Below are 24,666 nucleotides of genomic sequence, written 5' to 3'. Positions count from 1 at the left end.
GGACAGAGTGGCTGGAGAGCAGCCAGGCAGAAAGGGACCTGGGGGTACTGATTGACAGGAAGCTCAACATGAGCCAACAGTGTGCCCACGTAGCCAAGAAGGCCAATGAGATCCTGTCCTGTATCAAAAATAGCGTGGTCAGCAGGACCAGGGCAGTGATCCTTCCTCTGTACTCTGTGTTGGTGAGGCCGCACCTTGAGTGTTGTGTTCAGTTCTGGGCCCCTCAGTTCAGGAAAGTTATTGAGGGGCTGGCATGGGTCCAGAGAAGAGCAACAAGGCTGGAGAAAGGACTGGAGCAGCACAAGTGCTGTGGGGAGAGGCTGAGGGAGCTGGGGGTGTTTAGCCTGGAGAAGAGGAGGCTCAGAGGTGACCTCAGCACTGTCTAGAACTACCTGAAGGGAAGTTCTAGCCAGGTGGGGGTTTGTCTCTTCTCCCAGGCACTCAGCAATAGGACAAGGGCGCACAGGCTCAAGCTCTGCCAGGGGAAATTTAAGTTGGAGATCAGAAAAAAATTCTTTCCAGAGAGAGTAATCAGGCATTGGAATGGGCTGCCCAGAGAGGGGGTGGATTCCCCATCCCTGGAGGTTTTTAAACTGAGATTGGCCGTGGCACTGAGTGCCATGACCTGGTAAAGGGACTGGAGTTGAACCAAGGGTTGGACTTGATGATCTCGGAGGTCTTTTCCAACCCAATCGATTCCATGATTCTATGATACAGATGGAAATTGTTCCTCATGATTTTCCCATTGGAGCATTCACAACATGCCATCCATGGCAGGCATTGTTTAACTCCCATGGAAATCAGAATAATGAACTGGGCAAAGCATGGCACACAGTATTGATCCTCCCACCTGACAAAGGCAAGAGCTCCTCATTTCAGAGGACACCACCAGGAAACCTAATAGGATCTTCACAAACAAATGGGAGCAGACGAGCATTCCACTTCATCCCCCTTCCACTGCTGCAAACACTATGTACTAATTCATCACCTTTCTACACCAACAAGACAGAACAGGAGAAACACAAAGCACACAGGCACCAACAATCAGCAGTGTCTGCTGACAGATCCAACACACAAGCTCTCTCTCCAGAAAGCATGGGAAAGGCTCTGCACAGACTCAGCCTTTCACATGGGGAAAGGGTTTACCCCCCAGACAGCAAGATTTGTGTTTAGAGTATGAGTGTTTTCCCACTCCCAGCTAAAGGCAGGCATGCAGCAGCCCTTTCAGTCACCCACATGCCTTCTTTCATAGCCTAGTTCAGAGAAACCTGCCATTTGCTATTGCTGGTTTTTAATGGACCAGTGCTTCAAGCTAATGTAAAAGAGATTTGCAGAACAGCACTGAAGGTTTTATGTCTGAATCTGGCAGCAGAGAGGAATTAAAAATGCTCTTTATGAAGACATACGAACATGTGGTCAAAGACAGAACAAGCCCTCTGCAGCAGATTCTTGTGATATCACTTTGCTTTCAGGACAACGTGGTAGACAGGGAGATGATAAGAGTGCATTAATCCTAGGCAAAAAGCCTACAGCTTCCAAAGGGTAAATTAATTATTAAACCAGCAGCAATAAAAATATTCAGCGGTTTCAGACATATACCTATACTATAGGCAGATAAATGCTCCAATAACCTTGTAGTTCAATTTATAGATTCATTCCCTCCTCCCTGCAGGCACCAACATAGGCAGTTTAAACTCTACCATTTTCATCAATTTCCCTTTGTAAAAATAAATTAGAAAATATAACCAAGAGGCACACTGTACACAGTAGTAGTATTTTTCTCCCTCTTTCCACCTTCTCTCCTCTCAGCCCCTGTAAGACTAGAGTGTGATAACTTCACCTACCAACAAAACCAAAGCAAGGATCATGACAATGATTAAGAGCTTTTAAATGCATCTATTTTCATTTCAAATAGTTGGGATGACAGATACTGGGAGATTAAAGATTAGACTTGTTGGAGTTTGAATTGACACTCCTTAACACCCTCGCCTATCAGAAGGCAGGTTAGTCACTAGAACACCTGAAATTCAGATATTCAGAATGGGGATGTGCACATGTGTCCTCAGGTCATCGCAGTTCTGAGGTTGCCAATATGCACATGCAAAGATCACTCAGTTTTGTGAGTAAAAGCAGAGTATGTCCTGTGTTTGAATGAGGAATAATTGTTATGAACTGATAGGAATTAGGTTTTACCTCAGCATATTCAACCTAATTGAATTCCAAACTACCTCTTTATAGGCAGGAAATGCAAAAAAAGCAAAATAAAGTTTTCCAGCATTGACTGTGCATCACTGAGTTGAGCAGCTCCAGCTAGCAGTATTTAACTTGGTTAAATGAAAAAGCTGATAGGGAGGCTGGAATCTCATCAACTCCTCAACAGATTAATTTACAGTATTGTCTCTCAAAGGTAGGAGTTTGAAGTCTCTGATGTGTGTATCACTATACACTGTGTGTATTAAACAGGAGAGGACAAACAATAGCCACGCTGGCTGTCCTCCAGTTAATCATCCTGCTTTGTGACTCAGATTCATCTGTGAGCTGCTGTTGAAAACCAATTGCTTATTTAATGGGGCAGAAAGATGAAATCAATTTCAATATGCATCTCTAAAGTGTCCCTCTTACAGAAAAGTGCTGCCAGAGGTAGTGAGAGACACATTTCCTTCAGATTGTGCCTGTTTCACTTCCAATTTACTATCCCTACCAGTGCCTAATTTTAAAATTATGCAAAGAAAGAAGCCGTAGCTTCACGCAAACCATCTCTTTGGTTCACAGCATTCCCAAGACACAAACAGAACTTCTCCCTGGCCTCCAGGGAGGTGACAGCCACGCACCCAAACGAGCTTAGTTAACACTGACTCATCAGGTGTTTCATTAAGGAGCTGTGTCAACCAAGAAACCAAATGCAGTGAGCAATGCCTGCTGCACCCTCGGGAGAAGTGGTGACTTCTGGGGTGGAGGACTTTTCAGGGACAGATCACACTGGTATGGCTGGGAAAGTCAACCCAGGCCTGTCTCCAAACAAGTAAAAGCCATTAAATGGCATTGCCAGGAAATCAGAATCAATAGCAAGGCAGACACACACCGACACATTGTGTGCTTTTGTTCAGGTGAGGAGCATTCAAACCGGATCAAAAGGGATGTGCTGACTGCACCGCATCCCATAATCTTTTCCCATACCAACACTTAAAGGCAATAGCACCATTTGGGACTTAACCCTTTCTTCCTCTTCTTTTTTAAAACAACAAAAAAAGTTTCCTAAGCTAAGAAATAATTCAATTTTATTTTCTGACTTGGGAATTAAAAAAAAATGCATTATAAGGGAAATTTAGGAGTGTTGATTTTGCTGTTGTGTTTTTATTATGATTTCATGACCAAGTCCACACACACACAATTTATGTGATCCTTTGCTAACATAATAAAGCAGGAAACAAAAATTTGTGCTACTTTAGGAAAGCATAAGACAGACTGCAGCCTGGACCAGTGGTGAAAATCCCACCTGTACTCAGCACTGGTGAGGCCACACCTTAAGTATTATGTTCAATTCTGGGCCCCTCAGTTCAGGAAAGGTATTGAGGGGCTGGAGCAGGTCCAGAGAAGAGCAACGAGGCTGGCGAAGGGACTGGAGCACAAGTGCTGTGGGGAGAGGCTGAGGGAGCTGGGGGTGTTTAGCCTGGAGAAGAGAAGGCTCAGGGGAGACCTCATCACTCTCTTCAACTACCTGAAAAGATGATGTAGCCAGGTGGGGATTGGTCTCTTCTCTCAGGCAACCAACAGCAGGACAAGAGGGCATGGGCTTAAGATGTGTCAGGGGAGGTTTAGATTGGATATCAGGAAGAAGTTCTTTACAAAGAGAGTGGTCAGGCATTGGAATGGCCTGCCCAGGGAGGTGGTGGATTCTTCGATCCTGGAGGTTTTTAAGGTGACACTGGACGTGGCACTGAGTGCCACGATCAAGCAATCAAAATGGGGTTGGATCAAGGGTTGGACTTGATGATCTTGGAGGTCTCTTCCAACTCAACTGATTCTATGAACCCACCCACACCCTCCCAAACGCTTTCCAGTCACATTTCATTACTTTGTGGCTGTCATACAAAGAAGCATTCCGGTGTCATGCAGGTGTATGTGCACAGGTTTGTGTACCCTGCTGGCCAGGCACTGCACAAGGCATGGCTTTACACTCCATTTCAGGGTGCCAGCCCATTTTTTGCAGTTATTTTGAAAGCAAACATTCCCAAAGGCATGGCTTGCTCCCGCTCTGTCCCTCATCACAGCACCAGCAGAAGTGTCCTGCTAGAAGCCAGGCAATGCAAAAGGTCAGTGGACAGTTTGCCAGGGCATTAATGCTCATCCTACAGCGCTCTGCCTTTTCAGCCAAAGGCTCCAGGCCCACAGACAAAATACATGGTGCTACAGCAAGGAATTTCTGTCGCTTAAAACAACCTTAAGAGATCATGCACACACAAGTCTTCTCTTATGTCACATGCAACACTCTAACATTGCAAAAAGAACCAAGCACTCAAGCACAGCAGGGTCAAAAAGGCTGTGTTATCTCCTTGTTGACTGACTGCCTGATCTCACACCATTTTTATCATCACATAAGTAAGTTTGCATTGTGTTTCTTCACCACACTGTATTTAGGGATAGGGTACATAGAAAGATTAAATTTTTCCTAGTCCTGCAAAAAGGATACACAAGAATTGAAGAAAATTGAGAACTTGCTTCAGTAAATTCAAGCTGTGTACAAGATAGCAGGAGCTGGGTTAGCCCCACATCTCTCAACTTTGACTTCACAGCTCACAGGCTTTCCAGGAGCTTCCAAAGAAAGGCTCTGACTTTTCATCCAAAGGTTTTGGACTACCACTCTCAGTTATTCCAGACGGAATGAACGGAGGAAAGAATACTCATGGGGCTGTAAGTGCAAAATCATGTGATAGCAATGTCTGCAGATTTAGTGAGCAATTGCCTCTTCCACTAAACATCCACGCTGCATACAAGTATCACCAAATCAGAGAATATGTTGAGTTGGAAGGGACCCACAAAGATCATCATGTCCAACTCAGCCCACACAGAACCATCCCCAAAAGTCACACTATGGGCCTGTTTCAGGGATTCTGGATTACAAAGTTTTCTGTGAGCCAGTCCCTGGTCACTAGGAACCAGAGGAAGAGATGCAGAGGAAGAGATATGAAGGCACTGCATGGGAGACTATGCCAACAATAGGTTATATTTGCTGTCTGTGTGGGATGGGGAGATTTTATCCCATGAGAAATTTTAGTATTTTGACATCTGCTTTCACCTAAGTCTATCCTTGTTGATAAGGGTTCCATGATACAACAGACTAGTTTGCAAGGAAAGAATCTGCAGTGAAAATACGTGATCCAGGAATCAAGGCACACATATAGCATTCAAAAGAACCACATTATCTCCAGAGACCACAGATATTAAATTTGACCCAGAACAAAACATTCACATTTTCTCCAGCATAGGGAGATGCCACAGAAATCATACATTTTCTGCAGAAATTTCTATTTCAACACAGTATATTTTTTAAAAAGGAAATTTATATATAGATATATATTTATTTTAAGCAATCCTCCCCTCCTCTAAGACACATTCCCCCATATGCCACACTTTCCATTTAGTGCTTCATCATGTGCCTTTTACCCATTTGCTGTCATTCACTCCTACATCTAATCTTTGTTAGGTCTGTTGCTAATATTTCAGAATTTCAAATGAAAAAAAGACCATGACTTGCCATTAAAACCAGATGAGGGAAAGAGAGTCTTTTCCCCCCTTGACCTTACCATGGGAGGGTGGCCAGCTCAGCTGGAACCCATACATGCACCATTCCTCACCCATTATTTCTTTAAGTTCATTTAGGGACATCCAAAGACTGTAGCCATGCCAGACAAGGTTGTGTTCTTCCATTAGAAAACTTTATACTTCAAGAATTCAATTTTCCTCCAGGAATGATGTTCTGATTTTCTGCCTTTTGATTTTTCTCCATCTGAAGTGTACTCTGAAGAAACTCATCTACATATAGTTCATCTTGAAAGCACACAGACATTATAGTACAAATAGGAAAGAGCACTCTACTGGTTATGGTTCTGTTATCTGCACCAATTCCACTGCTGCAAAAATACAATAATCCTAAGGTGGATCTGTTAAAAACCAGCAGAGGAACTGACAGTGTAATATTTCAAGAGATACTTTTGATTTATTTTGTTAAAGACTCATCACCTTGCATGGTTGATTTTGAGTGCAGTTACAAAACCAGCTAAATTGGCAAAATTTAGGAGGCGGCAACATGTGGTAGAAAATTCTGACACTGGCAGTGTTTTGAGAGCTATGATGTGTTGCCACACCTTTGTTCTCTTTTCAGATTTAGTTCCATGAGATAGTGCTGGTCAGGATGCAATTTGTCACCCCATCACAAAAGTCCACCTTCCTGCATTCTCACCTGCCCTGACATTTACCTCTGACATTTGAATCTGTTTGCTCCCTAATTGGATATTTCAACAAAAGAGCAGAAAACCGGCTCAGCAAAGTGAATTTTTGTTTATTAGTTGGCTGGATTAAGAGGCTGAATGCGGCAACCGTCAAAGCCAGCAGAGAGGAAGCAGCTGTGGAGAGGGATGTAGGTGAGCAGGGCTGCTCTTCCCCACATCAGGAGCTGATGGGCAATTCCCCCCAGGGCTCACCTGGGGAGTTTGGCTGCAGTTACAAGAGTGCAAATCCAGTTCTCCTGCATGGCGACCACAATAACGGGAACGCTATATCAAATAATTACTGAACATCAGTGTCTTAACTGACATCACAGTTTCAGCATAGTTCCCATAAAGTAAGACTTTTCCTTGGAGACCTCCAGGGAAGCACCAATACTCTGAGGACCAGGCTAATGGACACAGCACACTGGCACACAGCACACTGACAGCACCTCTCTCAACACGTGTGTGCGCGCTGGGGCAGGATTAGACGGTTTCATAGTGACCATGCTGCTGCCAACCTCTCGAGGGAAAGGCAGCCCCTCGAGGGAAAGGCAACGTGGAATGGCTTTGCCTACCACATCCTGTTCCTGTCCTGATCAACCATCTTGCACAACAGAAAATTAGTTTTGACAATTTGTATGTTTAGGTTCCTCAAATGGGCAATAATTTTACACTTAGTAAAATCAAACCTAGTGCATTTTACACTGAATGCCTCTCTTGAAAGTGTCTCAAGGTTTATATTTCTAAAGTACTATTTCATATCAATAACAGATATATATATATATATATATATAAATCAACTTAAAGATTGTTTGATCTGGCATTTGGCTTCTTGCAGTAGTAACTTTAAATTTAAGTCACTAAAATCCTATTTGAAATTAGAATTGTGCATAACATTTTGCAGAGCAGCATTCCAATTCAGAATCATCAGGAAAAAAATTGTTTTCACTTAAATCTTAGTGAATACTCCTAATATATTTAGTAAGTGTTGTAGACTACTTTTCTCATAGACGTCTTCTCCAAAGAATAAGCAATACTCTGTTTCAGTGTTGAAAAAGCAAAACTCTTTTCCATACTACCATTTATAACAAAACAAACAGGAGACACAGCTGAAGCCTAAGAATGTAACCCAGAAATTTCTCTTTGTATTTCCTATTTTGCACAGCGTATTTAAAAGAGAAATGGATATGTTATAGTAAGATGTTCTCACACAGCCACCTACGTAGGAGTCAAAAATTAATCCAGTAAACAGAAGAAATAAAGAAGGAAAAGAAAACAACAACTACCCCCCAAAAAACCCCTAAAGGAACAAACAAACAAAACCAAGCATTGTGACAATCCCAAAGACTTTGCAAATGCTCTCAATAAAAGACCAAGGTCATTACACTGTGGTCAGACAATTTACTGCACAGAGCATCTTTCAGCATCTTTATCTTGGACACAAACATCATCATCTCTGCCCCTCAGTTCAAGAGCTAACCTTTTTTTATCCCAAATGCAAAAAATAAAATTTAGTCTCGTTGAAGGGTAAAATTTACTGAGTAAAACTGATAAGACAGGAACAAAATGACCTTTTCAAATCTATTGTGTTTTTCCAATACTGAAACATCAGATTGATTGTCTGCATTTCTGCTGCTCAAGGTTAGCACCACCAAGTTCATGATCGTGATTCTTTACTCTGAATCACAGATTATTTGTTGTCACTGGTGGACTGGATGCTTCTATTTATTCACTCATTTGGATGTTGTTAAGAAAAGCCAGCTGGAAAAGTGGAAATCTCATAACCAGGACCAGATCATATTTGGTTCTCCAACTAAGCTTCAGAAATTTTAAATAAATTCAAAGCCTGTATTCTCACTCTGAAAGCCTAAGTAAATAAAGCCATCCAGATCTCTGTATTTTTAAGAATTGCTTTTCTCTGCTGCCAGTTTATCCACTCTTCTCTAAAGTCAAGTTAGTCAGTGCCTGGAAGAGGTGGAAGGACTTCCATCTGCTACTACTTCAAAGACAGCTATCCTGAGAGGAAGCATCAACCTGTCCAAGACATATGTTTGTAAATGTATCAGATCTGCTGTTTCTGCCAAGATGCAATTAAGCACCACCCAATCCTTAAAAAACCTGCAAGAAATAATTTTTTAAATTCCACATTGAAGAATGGCCTGCTCTGAATAAAGTCAAGCTTCACAGCAACTTTTAACAGCCTCATCTGTTTACACCAAGAGAATTTCCTGACCCAAGGTTGCTGCAGTAAGCTTGCAAGAATTGATTCATCTGCAGTACAAGCAAGCCACAAGGGCTCTTAAACTGCTTTTACAGCAGGGCATTACGGCAAGGCAAGTTTATGTCATGGCTCTTGCAGTCTCTCCTTGACTCTCCCAGGACCCTCTCCTTTTCTGCTCCTTTGTCTGCCTTTGCTCATCCGGCCCTGAGATGAGATTTTGTGGGGAAAACTGACTTAAAAACAAATGAAACTATAAAATCAACAGTTTTCTGCTTGTTTATGCCATTCAATGAGTTCACTGTAGGGTCAGCAGTAGATGGGAGCACCAGCCAGGGAAGGATAGGTGTACCCAGAACAGGAGAGCCACGCCAGCTTAGGCTGTCCCTGAGCTGCTGTGAGATTCTCCTGCAGGGCAAAAGCTCCAGTCAGTTCCTGCACTGTCATTTTGAGATTTTAACTACTCCCAGCATTCAGGGCAGAAAGGATCAGGCACATAAATAAAAGGCCCTCTCCTGCTTGGGCAGGCAGGTGGGTTATTTCTTCCAGAAGTCCATCTCAGTGAGGTATTGCACCTGCAGAGCCACAGTGCAGCTCTTGTCCTGCAGCCCAGGGGCACTGGGCAAGCACAACGTGCCTCAGTGGCCTGAAGGAGGGACACAGACTATGAGTAAATAAATGTTTCCTCATCAGAACAGAAATCAAACCCAAAGCTGCCTGGCAGGAAAAAGCACTAGTATGTCCAATGCAAGTCCCACCAGGCACTAAGAAAAATCCCAGCCAGGATCCCAGCAAAAGACAGCACCAAGACAGCAGCACTACTCACATTAACACACACTAGCATGACACGCTGGCAGCTTTGTCTGGCCATCTTTTTGTTTCCAAAATAACTGGGACATGAAACCTTTAATTGCTGCTATTATTCTTCACTGGATAGCAGAAGATTTCTTATTTTAGAAAAGTAACTGTCACATTGTCTCTTATCAGCAGCATGAGAGAAGAGGCAGCTGTGGTACATACTGTATATTTTGGTTTCTTTCTTCTCCTTCTTTGGGTCATGCATTAGCTATTCTTTTTCTCTATTCAGCTTATGTTACTGACCCTAGACCCACACAAAATGCTTGCTCTCAGGAAAAGACCACCATTAAAGAAAAGGTCAGGAAAGGAGGAAAGGCACCTGCACAAATACTTTTTTACTGAAATGTAACAGTCAAAAAGGATGAATTTTGCCTCCTTAGAAAGTCAAATCCATCAGGTTAAAGGTTTACAAAATGGAGATGGAATTTTGTGTATTTTCTTCCAGAATTAGCACAGACACTAAAATAAAAAATAAGCAGAATGGGACAAAATTTTAGGCTTATTCACAACTCTAAACTCACACATGACATCTGAAAAGACTCATGTGGGTAAAGTCAAGGTTGATATAATCAAAGCTTCTCCTGCCCAAATTCCAAAGCATTGGAGTGCAGTAATTGGGTTTCTCTGTTGTGCAGACACAAAAGAAGACATTTTTTCCAACAGATGATGCTGACAGCTTTATTTATTTATTTAACTTTCAAAGCAGCGATTTTTAATGGATCTATAATTCAAAAGCTCTTTAATTAATTTTCCTCAAGCTTCCTAGAAATACAGATTCTGCATTGAAAAACAAGTCAGTCAAATTCTAAGCAAATAAAAGTACCTCAAACATTTTAAAGTCAAAGCTATATATGAAACAAAAATAGGATTTTATTAGGAATGCTGGTTGCAATTTCACCACATAAGCTACTTTCAGCATTACACAATCTTTTTAAGTTGATCTTATTTTTCCTTCCTGCTTTCTATCCATTTTTACTCAGTACAAAAAAAAAATTTCTTCCCTTATATTGCTTTTTGTCTCACCACATTATTGATTCTGCTTCTTGTGTGATTTTTGTTATTCTTTTTTCTGACTCTGTAAACTGAGTGCTCTGTATTTAAGAGACAACCACACTGCCTACCAGCACAGGACTGAAATCTTAGTGGTAGCAACTGGAAAAGGTCCCTGAAGAGCTGACAGACCAACACTTTGTTCCTTCTGGACAGCAGTTTCACATCAAACAGAAAACTCTATGGATTTATTTATATTGGAAAAAAATCCATGGTGCTTAAATATCTATTGGAATCAATGCTTCATAGAGACAACACCTTCCTCATTTCTCTAGGGAAATAATCTCAAGCCTTTGGATAACATTACATAAAGTAACCTACCTATGTCTTAGTGCCAGGGCACACAGGTCTTTCAGTCTGCATTTTTAACAAGTTCACCAATCACAGTGCCCAGCAGTCCAGCAGGGCTTGCCTTCTTCCACTGCACCAAGGCATTTCTACCATCCTCATCCAGCTGAGACAGGCACAAACACTACACTCCACTGCTGCTTCTGCCAGAGAAATTATTCCCCTACGAGAATAAACAACAGCAGAATGAAATGTATGTCCTTAACCTAATATATTGAATATGTGAGGTAAGCCACTGATGGAGATCTATTTGCACTTAAGTGCCTGACTGCAAGGGAGAGGAGTGAGGCATCACTTTACAAGATAATAATTTGCTGTACAAGAGGGTTGGCTCTGCCATGGAATAGGACAGAAAGCTCGGATGAGAAGCCACAAAAATTGTTAGCCTGTCCTGAATTCCTCCATATACAAGCCAGTTAGAAATTCTGTGACATCCAGGAGCTGGGGAAATCAGCCAGAGAGGTACAGGAACATGGATCCAGAATTCCTGATGAAAGTACTGAACCATGGTTCCTGCCACAGTCCAGCACAGACTCTCTTCATCAAGGGACAGCTATATTTCCAAGCCACTGAACCTTCTTCAAACACTCTTTTTCTCAAACATAGCACCTGTTTTATTACCAAGCCTAAATTCAAGATTATCTCTGGTTGAGAGATTCCTTATTGAATGTATGTACTAAAGCAGACATACAACTCATTTACTCAAAACTGCAGTAGTGCTTGCAAAGATTTACACGTCATTCATCAGACTTCAGTAAACTTATTTCTTCTCTTACAATTCATACCATAACCAGAATTCAGAGAATGTGAACAAACAAGTTTCCAAGACAATATCAAGCACTTGGGTCTCAACTTATCTCTAAAAACTACCTAAGTGTATGACCAAGTCATTTAAGAAGGGACCAGATGTTCTCAAAAGACAAAAACATAGCTCAAACTTCTCGGTCCATCAGTAATTGCAGTATATGACTTATAAACAAATTCATTCATAATGCAACTTCTTGAAGTTTTCTTTAAAAAAAAAGAAGAAAAATGAGTGATGTGAGCACTTGTATAGTCCCTATGATTAACCTCTGCAGACTGCCAACAAATCAAACAAAGAATTAAAACAAAAGTGAACTTTTTATTGTGTCCAACTAAATAATACACACTTGTAGAATTACTGCCATGAGCACTGCCTGAAAATTGCATGCTTTGAGTGAAATTTAATTAACTTGAACTAGTAAAAATCCCACAGGGTTGTGTTATTTGTAAGAGAGAAAATAGGAGTCATGTTTGCGTGACTGGGGATGGAAATTTGGCTAGCCTTGTTAAATTATAGTTCCTCTTGAAAGACACATAAATATTTATGTGAATCTGTGTGCTGACATTTGTTGTCAGACTTGAATATTCAAAGTCACTACAGATAACTTCTAAATGTACCTTCCTCATCCCTGTGGCTCTTCCTCTATGCACATCCTGTTGCCATAACTTGGTTTACATTTTCCTGATGAGGTACCTGTAGGGATAGGCAGGAAAGGGAAGCAAAGCACTATTCATTCCTAGGTGATTTATGAACCCGTGCGTGCTTCCTTTTGCAGCAGAAAGTTGACACATGCACACAAGAAAAATGTGCATATGCCTGTGCCCTCACTGAAAGAATTTGGGAGAAAAAAAAATCCAGTCCTGTATGCTGTCTGTGTTAAGGGAAATTCCTGAGAATGTTGCTGCCCATCTCATTTCCAACACTACCCCATCCTGTTTCCAAGTTCTGCCAAGTGCAGGGACACAGATAAAAAACAGGGTAGGTAAAACTCAGTAAGGCAACAGTCATAGCACAATAGGTTTTGTATGTACGACTTCTCTCTGATGCTCTCCGTAATAAATTCAGTTTCCTGCTAGGAGAAAATAAAAAAATTAAAGAATCACAACTGACAGATGTCCACATCACTGTCTCTAAACCACTTGAATTTCTCAGAGGGGAAAAAAAGCCACAAAATACCTTTCACATCATGAAGATATGGGATTAACAATAAACCTGACATGGGATCAGGCATACCCCAGTGATGCTCCAACAAACCCATGCAATTGCAAAGTACATGATCAATTCTCAGCCAGAATAAGCAGAGGAGCTGAAGCTCAGGCATTGGTAGGGCATTGTGGAAAGGCTTTAACTTGCTGGTGAGAAGGAGCAGATCCAACACCTGTGGTGGAGTACCCTCCTCCTGCCCAGAGTGTTCCCTGGCACTACTACTGAGAGCCACTCTCCCGAGGGAGGCTGGCAGGGGCCCTGCACTGCTGCACAGCTGAGGGGAACTGCAAGACACAGACCACCCACACCCTGGCAGTGGCACGGGTGCATGCACATGTGTTATGTGAAGCTTCTATCAGCAACCCTCCAAGACCCTTGGATCTACATTGCAAGGAAAAGCCATCTAGCAGCTGTCTTACCATAGGAAAAAAAAACCAACACAAAACAAACAAAAGCAGCAGGGGGAATAGACACTTTACAATTTACTCTTACACACCACTTTAACTGAGTCAAACAGTTGCAAATGAAAGGCAGCTTTCTGGATTTAACTACCAATCTTAAACACTCCCTTACAGTCTGAAGCCATTGGTTGTAAGAGCAGCTAAGAAATTTGGAAGGGTAAGAGAAAAACACCTCAATTTCCTCTCAGTAGCAGTGAGCTTTTAGCCATGCAATAGGGATGAGCATGTCTATTTGACAATGCTCAGATTTAAAAAAGGAAAAAAATCCAATTAAAAAAATCCATTAAAATGTAATTACAATCCTGAACAGTTACAGTTACAAGTAGTTGCATGACAGAAGGTAAGATTTTGTATACTGAGCATATCCAAACTGCTGGAGCAGGTCTGGAACAATTAAAAGACAGACACTTCAAATGATAAAAATGCAAGTTGTGTTCTGAGCAGGAGAAATTGCGAGTGTACTCTAATCTCATCTGATTGTCATCATCACAAGTGTAACAACTGCAGTGTTCCATCTTAATTGCATTCCCAATTGACCAGTTGAATAAAAAGTACCTCAAATAAAATTATTTTCTTGGGCTCTTTGTCACATTGACAACACACAAGAATTTCAGCAACTGAAATGGAAAAACTGATTAAAATTGGATTCTCCTGCAATTCCTGTATTAACCAAACATCTTTTAAGTTCCCAAGGAGCTTCAGAAAAAGTCTCCTTTACTCTCCTTTAGCATACTTTAAAACTTTGTATAAATCAGCTTCAAATGGGCTGCCTCAAATGGTACAGTTTTGCCAAGATTCAGGGCAATATGTTAGCAATGCTTCAAGGGGCACCTCTGCTCCACAGTACAATTTGTAGGGTTAAAGTAAGGATGAGAGCCCATGCCCTGATGGCAGACACTGTGTCCCTTGAAAAGGGAAGGAAATTCAGAGGAAGTACTGAGGAGGAAGAGGTGGACAGATCATACGAGCTGCAATTTGATTGCAGTGAGGAAAGCAATGTGAGTAAGGAAGATTTATAAGGAGAGTACTGTAATTCCAATAACCTTTTCCACTCGTGCATAAATTGAGCCCCCAGGCAATTTGATAAAATGCATGCATAGCACTTTTCTTTGAGCGACTGGAGAGTTCCCATTGCATAATATTTTATTTTTTTTCAACAGTTCTCACACAAAGCTATCCAAAATGTGGTGGTGCTGTTTCCAGAAACTCGCATCCCCTCTCAATGTTGGAACAGTCCATGGCTACTCTTTAAACAAAGTGATTCTATATCACTTAACAATTAATGGTCACTTTAAGGTGAGCCAGTTAAGATTTTTCATTTAGTGGATCCTTCTGTGATCACTCCCACCATAAAGTGACTCAGAGAAGGGAAGGCTGGTTACATAAACAGAAGGTAGGTGGCTTAACAACCTTGATCTTATCAGACCTGTCAGTGGAGAGAACTGATTTTGCTGCAGAGCTAATTCACATGTCAATGCACTGGAAAGGAGTCAGATGTTTTCCACATCCTCCGATTTGGAAATGCTTTGCAGAGCTATTTATTGAGCCAGTTCAGATTACACAGAACAGCTTCAGAGCCTGTGTTTTCCAGTGCTTCACCTGACTTGCCATGCTTGCTACTGAAGAGTTAGGAGAGGAAAACTGTGAAGAAAATCAATTATAAACATGGAATCCTTCAGGCTCTCAGAGCCTATACACTCCTGTGAGGGAGAGGAGAAAAAGGAAAGGGAAAAAAGATATGAATCTCACCCTTTATATTAACATCTGACTAGAAGTAAAATTATTTTACAAATCTGACATCACTACAGCCCAACACCAAGAGGCTTCCATGCTCTATTTTGGCATCTGCTCATTCTTCAACCTGGAGCAAACTTTCTAGCACACTGTTCTAGCTTTCCAGGATAAATGTAAAGAAAAAAACATCTTAAGAAGCCACGTTCAGCCTCTCAGATCATTGCCTGTGTAATTTACAGGAGTAACAGGTTAGACTGACCTGGCTATAAATGAGAAAGACACATCACAGCTGGACATCTAAACCAGCCTGAAAGCCTTTGCTCCAGGTTTTTGAAACACAATCTATGATTTTCAACAGCGTTTCTACCTTTTTTTCTCCAAACAGTGAAAGAGAAGCAACATGCCCACTCATTCTGCTACTGTGCATTGGAGGGACACCCCTGCTTCCTCGCTCCAACCGGAGATGTCATCTCCTCTCCAGCAAAGTTATTTCCAGAGCTTATTTACTGGCTCATTCAAGTATAGACTTTCTAATTTTGCAGCATAATCTGTGGCTCAGTCACCCATGAAACTGCTGAACAGTCTGCAATTGTGTGCAAATCCACATCATGGCTTGGCTGTCTGAGCTCAGGTACAGTCATTAGTGATAGCACACAGCACTTTAATGGGAGGCTCTTTAAACCTGCCAGGAGCATTTGCCAGAAAAATGCATCTCTTCCTCTCCTCTCCTCCCCCTTAAATAGTTTAATTAATACCATCATGCTGGCTTCGACTCCAGAAAGTGACAAAAGCAGGGACACCGGCAAGGAGACAGATACAGCAGAGGATGTCAACAGCTGGAAGGGAACCCTTTCTTCCCTTCATTCCTGCCTGGTGTGAGCCCACAACCCTGCTTTGTTCCCCACACTTAGGCAGGACAAGAGGCACTGTGCCTAGCAGAAGATCTCCCAAAGGAAGAAGGGACAAGATCAGAGAGTATATCCCACCGACAACAGCACACTTGGTCTTCTCCAGAGGGACAATGGGTGGCTTTCCTGGCAGAGAGCTCAGGAACATGTTGGGTCCAGCCTGACTTGGGCAGCAGCAAGTGAGAGTGGAGGGGGTGACTGAAGGGGGAGAAACTCCTGCCCTCAGGCATGAGAGGCTCATGCCAGTGAGCCCTAAGGAAGGGATCTGTGATGAGTCAGCTGCACTATCTGCCCTTCTCCAGAGGCACACAGGAAAAGGCCGTCAGGGCCAAGGCAGTGACCCAGTGAGACTAAAGTGACCCAGAAACAACACTCTCCCCACACTCAAAATAATCAGATTTGCTTTCTCCCATGACTTTCACATTTGTTGAGTGTACTTTGTCCCACATGAGTTGCAATCAGCAAGCAGAGCTATTTGCAGTAAGAGTGGCACACCCCACCTACTGCATGAGTCTGCAGGCAGCAGCAGCAGAGGCATTATCAGGCACATGAGGCCCTGCTCAGGGCTCCCTCAGCTCTTCCCCTCCCTCTCAGCCTATCCAGTGGAAAACTCTTCTCAGAACTGACATAGGGCTTTCCACCCCAATGGCTAAATTCAAACTCCTCTTCTTCAGCTGGTCTGTAGGTTATGGTGCTGAGCTGGGAGGTACAGAATGCCCATCCTTCCTCTCTGGTGTGCACACAGCAACAAACCCCAAGAACAAAAGCCATCTTCAAAAAAAAACACTTTACCTTTGTTTTCTCTTAAAAACTCCTGTCCTCCTCCAGCTCCCCAGTGTACACTCTCCTCTACATTGAACTGCTGGGCACGCCATACATCCCCTCCTAACCACTGTGGCCAGTGGTCCTTAGCACCCCTTCACCCTTCTCTCTCCAGGAGATTTTGTGCTGGTCCCATCACCCTCCTCCAACAAGGGAAGGGCCCATTTCTGCAGAACTCTGCTCAGCGAACATAGCAGAGGGCAAAACCAGCATATTAGAACAGGCAGCTCTAGCTCTGTGCATCAGATGACTGCTGCTCACTGTGGCATATTGGGAACCACTTTATCCTCCTGAGGACATTGCTGGTGCCTCACCACACAAGATGTGTGCTAGGAACACAGAAACCCACTGGAGACTGGTACCAGGCAGGAAACCACTTCTGGAAGACAGAAGCTCCTCATATTCCACATCAGCCTGAAACAAAAGCCTTTCAAAGCTGTGCTTGGTTGTTCAGTGGAAAAGGATTTGCTGCCTTTCATTCTCCTAGATGATGCAAGGACCCACAGCACCCAGGAGAAGGCCCCAGGTTCATTGCTCCTCTGTTTCCCTCCTTCACAGCAAGCAAATTCAACTGCACAAAGCCTGTCTCTTGATGCAGCTTCACTAAAAATTTAACCCAAAACACCTTTTCCAACAAAACTGCAACAGCTGCAGGAAAACATTTCAGTTTAATAAATCAATGTAGAAAAGTGATTTCTTTATACAAGCCCCAAGCTGCTCCATGCAAGAGGCTGTACTTGGAGGCCACAGGAAGAGAGCTCACCCTACATCACTGAGGAAAACCTGCAGAGGAGCACAGGCAGCTCGGGCTCTGTGCTGTCCCTCCACCGAAGGCAGGGCTCATTCCTGGGCTCTCTTAGTGCCTTAGGGCAGACAGGTAGGAAAACAGGGTATGAAGAGGAGTGTGAATGGTGAAGGCAACTCAACCTTGGCAGCTCTGTGTTTTTTTAACACAGCACTTTGGTGCTCTTCCCACTCCCAAAGCATCCAGACCTGTTATTTACAATTTCCCTTAGGCGGGCCATAAATCCAAGCTCAACTAGCAAGCTCAACACAGTCTAAAAGGATCCCAGTGGCACAATAATTACCTTTGCAGGCTGTGCAAGCCTATAGTTTGGTTCTGCACAGTAGCTTTGGAAACTTTGGCTAATGACCGCAACTAGCAGGTCAAACTTTCCACTTTCTATTGTTCTGTTCAGGGCAGCCAGCCGGGAATTCAGGGGCAACAAACATTCAGGGGAAGAAATCGAGGCCATTAAGGGAAAGGGGCTATGAATCATAAGATTACTCTACACAGGAGTGCAACAGCATGCTATGGTCTCCAAAGAGATAGCAAACCTAGATGAAGAGGAAGCCTAATAGATTACGAGAACTAGAACTAAAACCAAAACCACCACCAAACCTATGACTCCCATTCTCTTACAATTTTAGGGATTACTTATTTTCCATTGCTCTACACCAAGGTGACAACTTTGGTATTTTCTTTGTGTAAATGGAGGTTTGTAATACAGTAAAAACCCACTCTCCTTGTCTTCTGAGACAGAAGGTCAGAAAACTTATCAGAGGTGCAGGTGCTGCACCTTTCACATTTTCTCTTTCACAGAAGTGTGTCGATGTTCAGCCTGCAGCTAATTTCACACAGATCTCTCCTAACACCTATTAGCTCTATTTATGCATTGTCTATCCAGACAGCAGTGGTTATAACAAACTGAATTATAGGGGAAGTGGGGCCACAAAATATCAGACTCAAATCATTACCCTTGACCAAGGAGAGCATGCAGTAACTAGAATACACCATTTCCTGAATGAAAATCTTGACTGCCAAGCTACTGTCTGGTTCAAGGTAACACATTCTTCCACTCTGATCATAAAAAGGTCCATAATGAAAATTTTACTCAGTTGGCATTTCCCCATGAAAATCTTAAGTTACAATGACTGTCTTAAAAAAACCCCACCAACCAAGAAGAATAAACATGTTGCACAGCACTGTGAAGTCCAACAAGCCTATTATCCAGTTGAATGTCATACTGGTAATGGCTGAAGCCCCTTTCCATGGTAACCACACAGGTTAAACTACTTCCCTATAAAAGTGTAATGTCTTCAGTGGTAGTTTTAGATGTACATGAAAATTTCTTACTAGAGATTATATGACCAAAGGCAAGAAGGCAAAAAAAAAAAAAGTCTATCTTGGGCACCATATCAGGTCTAACAAAGAAGTGCAATACAAAACAAATTCCTGACTCCTGCAGCCAGGCCTCTTTTCCCTTGGCACAGCCCAAAACTGAAACAAACCCCATGGAACTTAATACTACAAAATACTCCATGCAAAGTAAGAATATTGTGCTAAATCTTGATGGGTTAAATACCATCTACAAAAGGAAGTAAATAAAAATGTAAAAGCAACTTTCTGTACAGCAACTTCCAGGATATAATTAGATAATACTTTCACAGAGCCATAATAAAGAGGAGGAAATTTTGTGTTTTCCTTGGTTGGTGTGGTGGTACTACCTATTTAATTACAAACAGCCAAGGAAGCAGAAGATGATCTCTGGAACATATCCAAGGGACACAGATTAGGCTGGTGGTATCATGTATGTATTTTTTCAAAGGCAAGGCCTTGGAAAGAGGTTTCCAGATGTTTTGGCAGCAAGTGTACTAATCTCCCCAGATATCAACATGTAGATATTTCTTACAAGCTTTCCCTCAAGTTTCTCTCAGAGATTTTTTTCGCCTCATGAAACAGACAGAAACAACAACAAAAAATTGATAAAAGAACTTCAGGCACTTCCCATGTATGTTTTGCTGTAACTTTACAATCCTGAGGCAAGGACACAGGAGATCTTGCTGCAAATAACAGAGGAAGTGCTGAAAAAGTGCCAGAAAACCTACTGCTAGAGACAGCAAAAGTGGCAAGTCTCCTACTGAGCTCAACAGTGCAAGGTAAAATCTACTTCCCTTGCACATTATGACACAGATAACTTCTAGGTTTAAATGACAACAAGTAAACCCAAACCACCTTATAGCTCTTTTAAAATGAGCTTTGAGACAGCTTCACAAACTGCTCTGTACCAACCTAAAGAGAAAGCTGCAAAATCCCTACCTCTTTACCAAAACTCAGGTTAAAGCTTTTTCAGCCCATCTAATCCTGGTTAGATCTGTTTGAAAAAATGTGGGAAGCCAGAGAACAGCAAAACACACACTGGATAAAGTCACATTTGCATGGGTGATGAAGGTATACTCACGCAGTGCATACAGGGAGAGGACTATTCCAGCCAGGCAAAATCCTTCAAAAAACCTGAGTGTGCTGAACATGGTCACATTCACTGAGAGTGCCACAGTCAGTCCAAATATCAAAATGAATACAACAGAGAAGAGCAGTACAGGCCGTCGACCAACCCTAGAAATAAGTATGGAGAAACAGTGTTAAAAGTCAGGATGGACATAACTCCAGATCATTAAAACTGGCAAAGTGGAGAACAAGTCATACAATCCATTCCAAACATTGTAACCCGTTTTTAATGCTTCTTCCATTCTCCTCCTTGTTTGGTTTTGTTGGTGGGGTTTGGGGTTTTTTTTTGGGGGGGGGGAGAGTTTTTTGGGGGATTTTTTGGGTTGTTTGGGTTTTTTTTTGGGTTGTTTGAGTTTTTTTTGGCCAGTTTGCATTGACAAGTTCATTTCAAATGGGATTCAGCAGAGACAGCACATTGTATTACCGCTTGATTTAACCAGCATTTTCAAAACACCAAATAGAAACAAGGAAACATCTAGGAACTACCATAAAGCCATAAATAAATTCCTTGGAGATGAAAAACAGCTCTTCAGAGCTTTCTGTAGTAGCATAGGAGAGTATATGGTATTATATACTATATGGCATAGTACATTATCAGTGGCAGAGGCCTCTTCTTCCCAACAGACTTGTGCTTTTCAGCCTCATCTGCAAGAGCAACTAGCTCAAAAAACTACTTTTCTAGGTCTCTTTGCTGAGGGCGAGCCTATCAAACATGGACCAAGCACAAAACAGTGCTCAGGTCACTTCACTGAGCCTTAGAGAGCTGATAGTAACACTCACAGGAAAACTGTGAGCTCCAAGTCCCTCTACCTCATATGAGAGACCTGCAGAGACCCACATAACTAGCCTGACTGGAAGGTGAGGAATAAACCACTTCAAAAATACTTCCAGGCAACAGGGGCATGAAGACTTGCATCCCTCCTTTGCAGCTGCAACCTGTAATTGCATGAGCTGGTGCAGTGCTGTCAAGGAGGAAGAGTTATGCTGCCACTGAATGTGGGGGCAGTTGCTCCAGAGTTTGGCTCTTTTATGTCTAAGGAACATGAGATTTTTACATCTCTTACTCATATGTTTAGTGTTTATAATTCCCCCTTCTCCCCCCTCTTCCTGTGCAAGGAGAATGATATGAAGCACCGGAGCACATAGCTATTTTTAAGCAAGAATTGGATCATTATGTGGAGATTTCCAAAATGTTTCAACTTGTCAACTCCCACAAGTTTTCCACTGGAACTGAGGATCCCTTTTAGTCAGCTCCATATGCCATTTCCACAAAGAATACATGAACTTGCTTTTCGTAGGCAGCTTTTGCAGACCCATTCAAAGCAGTCTGTCAGGTGCAAGCCAGCCATCAGGTTGAATGTCAGCACAGTAAAGAGCATTTAAACCTCATAGCTTAGTCCAGCTTCACATACTGTAGCATTTCTATCCAATTATTTCAGCAGATTGTTACCAAAAGTTGTAAAAATACATTATAAATATATGCATTCACAATTAGAACTTTGGGGTTTGTGTTACTTAAAAAGGACAAGATCAATAAAATGGGGAGTGAAGGGCTGAAAAGGAGACATCATTATAATTTTTTACACTTTTGGAAACTGGAAGTGTGCACCAGACTTTTTCAAAGTCAGACCTAAGAAAGCAAGATGTGATGACTCCTTGCCTGAAAACAGATTTATTATTATTTTCAGCTGTAACACCATCTATGGGGCACCTCAAAGACTTAACTTGTTGGCATTAGCCATTCAAAGTTTTTAAAATAGAACCAAAATGCAAACCAAAGACAGCATGGTCAGAACAGGCTGCTCTCCATTAGTGCACAAGCCCAGCCCACCAGAAGATGAGCTGCTGCTGAGCAGAGAGTGGGAACACAACATCGCTGGATTGGTGATGTGCAATGCACTGGGGACATGCTGGACACCAGGGCAGTTACTGCTGTGTGTGCTTCGGATTTTTTACTGAGAGAACACAAAGCACTTGGGCAGGGAAGGGAAGAACCTCACATAAAACCCTGAATACAGAAAGAAAGGCAATGAACGTTTTGTTATCAGCAATCTGCACAGACTTTTGCAGCCCCATTTTCGTTATGCCAAGCTGTAATTCATATCAATTAGCATTTGTGGAAGTGTTTTGCAGATGAAAGGCATTATGCAAACCCTCAGAATTAGGAACTTAATTCTCATCACAAGCCTGACCTGCCATTCCCTGACGTTGATTGAAAAAGACCTCATGCTTAGCATACTTGAGTTCCCTTCTTCCCTTCCTCCCATCTTTGTACTCGAGGTTATCCCTCATTAGGACACAATTTCTTCTACCATTATACAAGTTATGCAAAGGAATGGTTGCTGATAATGAAAAAATCAGAAAATCCAAGAGTCTCCTGAGTCTGTGAAAGCCAGCTGAGGCCAGATAAGCCCTCTGTTAAGAGGCATCTCCTCACAAACATGAAACTAGTGTTCTTCACCAAAGCATGCAGCAAACTTCTCAAAAAACAAAGCTTCAGGGCAGCTACCAGCCATATATTTGGTGATCCAGCAGTGTTTTGACAGGATGGTGTCTTAGAGCATAAAAAAAAGCCTTTTATATGCAGACAGAATTATCTGTCTAACAGTACATTGAAATGCTTGTGAGAAATTAAACCATACACAATTTCCCTGGTAAAACAGCCCCAGGATGTTATCTGCTGCCATCCAAACTGTTCCAGAGAGAGATCTCTGTAGCACAGAAGCCTCAGCCTACACTGCATGCTATTATCTAGATCAAATGCTAAATGCTGTCTGCACAGGTAAATAACTAGGGATACAAGCAACCCCAGGCTTTTGAAGAATCTGCAACCCACACAGTGTGATAAGCAAATACAACAAAAAGATATTCCTGACATCGGAGTTGCACCATAGGGGAAGAGCAAATGGTCTGGGGCCAAGACCTGTTCTTGCCATGCTCCTACCATGTGCCTTGCTCTTGCAGCTGATCAAATTGCTCTTCCCGTGAGATTCTTTGCAGGTTTTATCTTGGTTTTGGGACTTGAACTGACACAGAGCCTTCAAAAACATCAGAGCAGGTGCAAAGCAGGGGCAGTGCAGGACAATGAGAGGCACTGACTTGCTGTCTTAATGCTACATGAACACCAAGCCCAGCTGCTCCAAAAGGAAGCCTTCCACACAAACCTCAGCCTAGAGCTGGCAAAACTGCCACAGCACTCTGCCTGTAGAACAAGTAACTTATTCAGACGTTGGACACAGTCTTCACACAGCTGGGCATGTTTACAGACCTTCCTCCCATAGACTTTCCACAGGGAGCTATCCCAGTGTGCACACCTACTGTATTTTCAACATAGAGCAGTCAGTTTACTCAGCAAATTGCCTTAATACACCCTACACCCTTGCCTTGTACAGCTTTAAAAGCTTCTTTCAAAAAGGAAAAGCAAAGCCCTAATGCTAGAAAACTCCCAAAGCATCTTCTAATTATCTAAACTGAAGAGTGGTATATAGGTGAAATGAAAACAGATTTTGAAATTTTCTAGCACTTGTTATCCTTTGTTCAATCTCCCCTGCTCTTGCTTGGGACTGACATAATTTTTTTTGTTTGTTTGTTTTTACTTAATTTTTCTCTTTCTACAGGTACAATCCCTGCTCCACACAACTCTCCACCTTAGCAGAAATTCAAGCTGTGATTAAATAGCAAAGCAAATTCCATTTAGGTCTTCTTTTAAGAACCCCAAGTGCTACTGCTAAATGACAAACAGACTATCCAGCACAGGAGCCCTGCTGGGTCAGCTGGCAATGGGGAATAAACAGAAGCATGAGGACCAGCTTTGGTGGCAGCAAACCATGTCCATTCTGGTCATCCACGAAGGGGTCACCATTCCTCCAGGCATCAAGTTATACTTTTTCTCCTTTGCACCACAGCTGGAAACCAGATTCTCCTCAACTCAACAGACATTTCTAGATATTTTAAAATCAGAGTAATTTTATGCTGCATTAGCTCAGCTAAGCAGCTTGCAGAGGGGTCCAACAAATGCATGTGGCAGCACAAAGTACACACTGGGGACAGAAAAGGATGGAAGCACAGGATGCTCCTTTTGGAGGCAGAGAGCTATTAAATCTGCTTACTGCAATTCTCTCTCCAAGCCAGTGCCTTAGGCAACAAGTTGTTCACTTATTTGTGGCTTATTTGTCAATTATAGCAGCACTTTCCTAACTTGGTAATAAGTCTGCTTTCTCCACACTGGTTCCTTTTTAGGTCGGCCAAGCAATGTCCCTCATTCATTTCCCCTCTATACTTTCTATGAGTTCTTAGAGCCCAGTTTTACTGTGGTATTTTAATCAAATTCAACTGTATTTCATGCATATTCCCTACTTCACTGAAAAGTCCCGATTCCTTGCTTGCCTAAAAACTTTCAGTGACTATTCAAGAATTAAGATGCAACTTCACTAGGAATGCCTGATCCAAATTACTTGACAGCTGCAGGGGGCCTTTTCT

The 24,666-nt window shown here is 42.3% G+C and overlaps 1 protein-coding gene across 2 annotated transcripts in view; it reads right to left on the bottom strand.

The window, feature by feature from the left end:
- SLC22A23 (solute carrier family 22 member 23) overlaps positions 1-24,666 on the bottom strand; it is a 112,889-nt gene that overhangs the window by 69,051 nt on the left and 19,172 nt on the right. For both annotated transcript variants that reach the window (XM_071553326.1, XM_071553327.1), the window contains exon 3: positions 20,141-20,295. In XM_071553326.1, the coding sequence (XP_071409427.1) occupies positions 20,141-20,295 (155 nt within the window). The remainder of the gene's footprint in view (positions 1-20,140; positions 20,296-24,666) is intronic.

This window comes from Pithys albifrons, chromosome 4 (genome assembly GCF_047495875.1).
Source record: "Pithys albifrons albifrons isolate INPA30051 chromosome 4, PitAlb_v1, whole genome shotgun sequence".
Classification (NCBI taxonomy): Eukaryota; Metazoa; Chordata; class Aves; order Passeriformes; family Thamnophilidae; genus Pithys; species Pithys albifrons.
The sequence above is the reverse complement of the archived record's forward strand: the minus strand, read 5'-3'. Positions and strand labels throughout refer to the sequence as shown.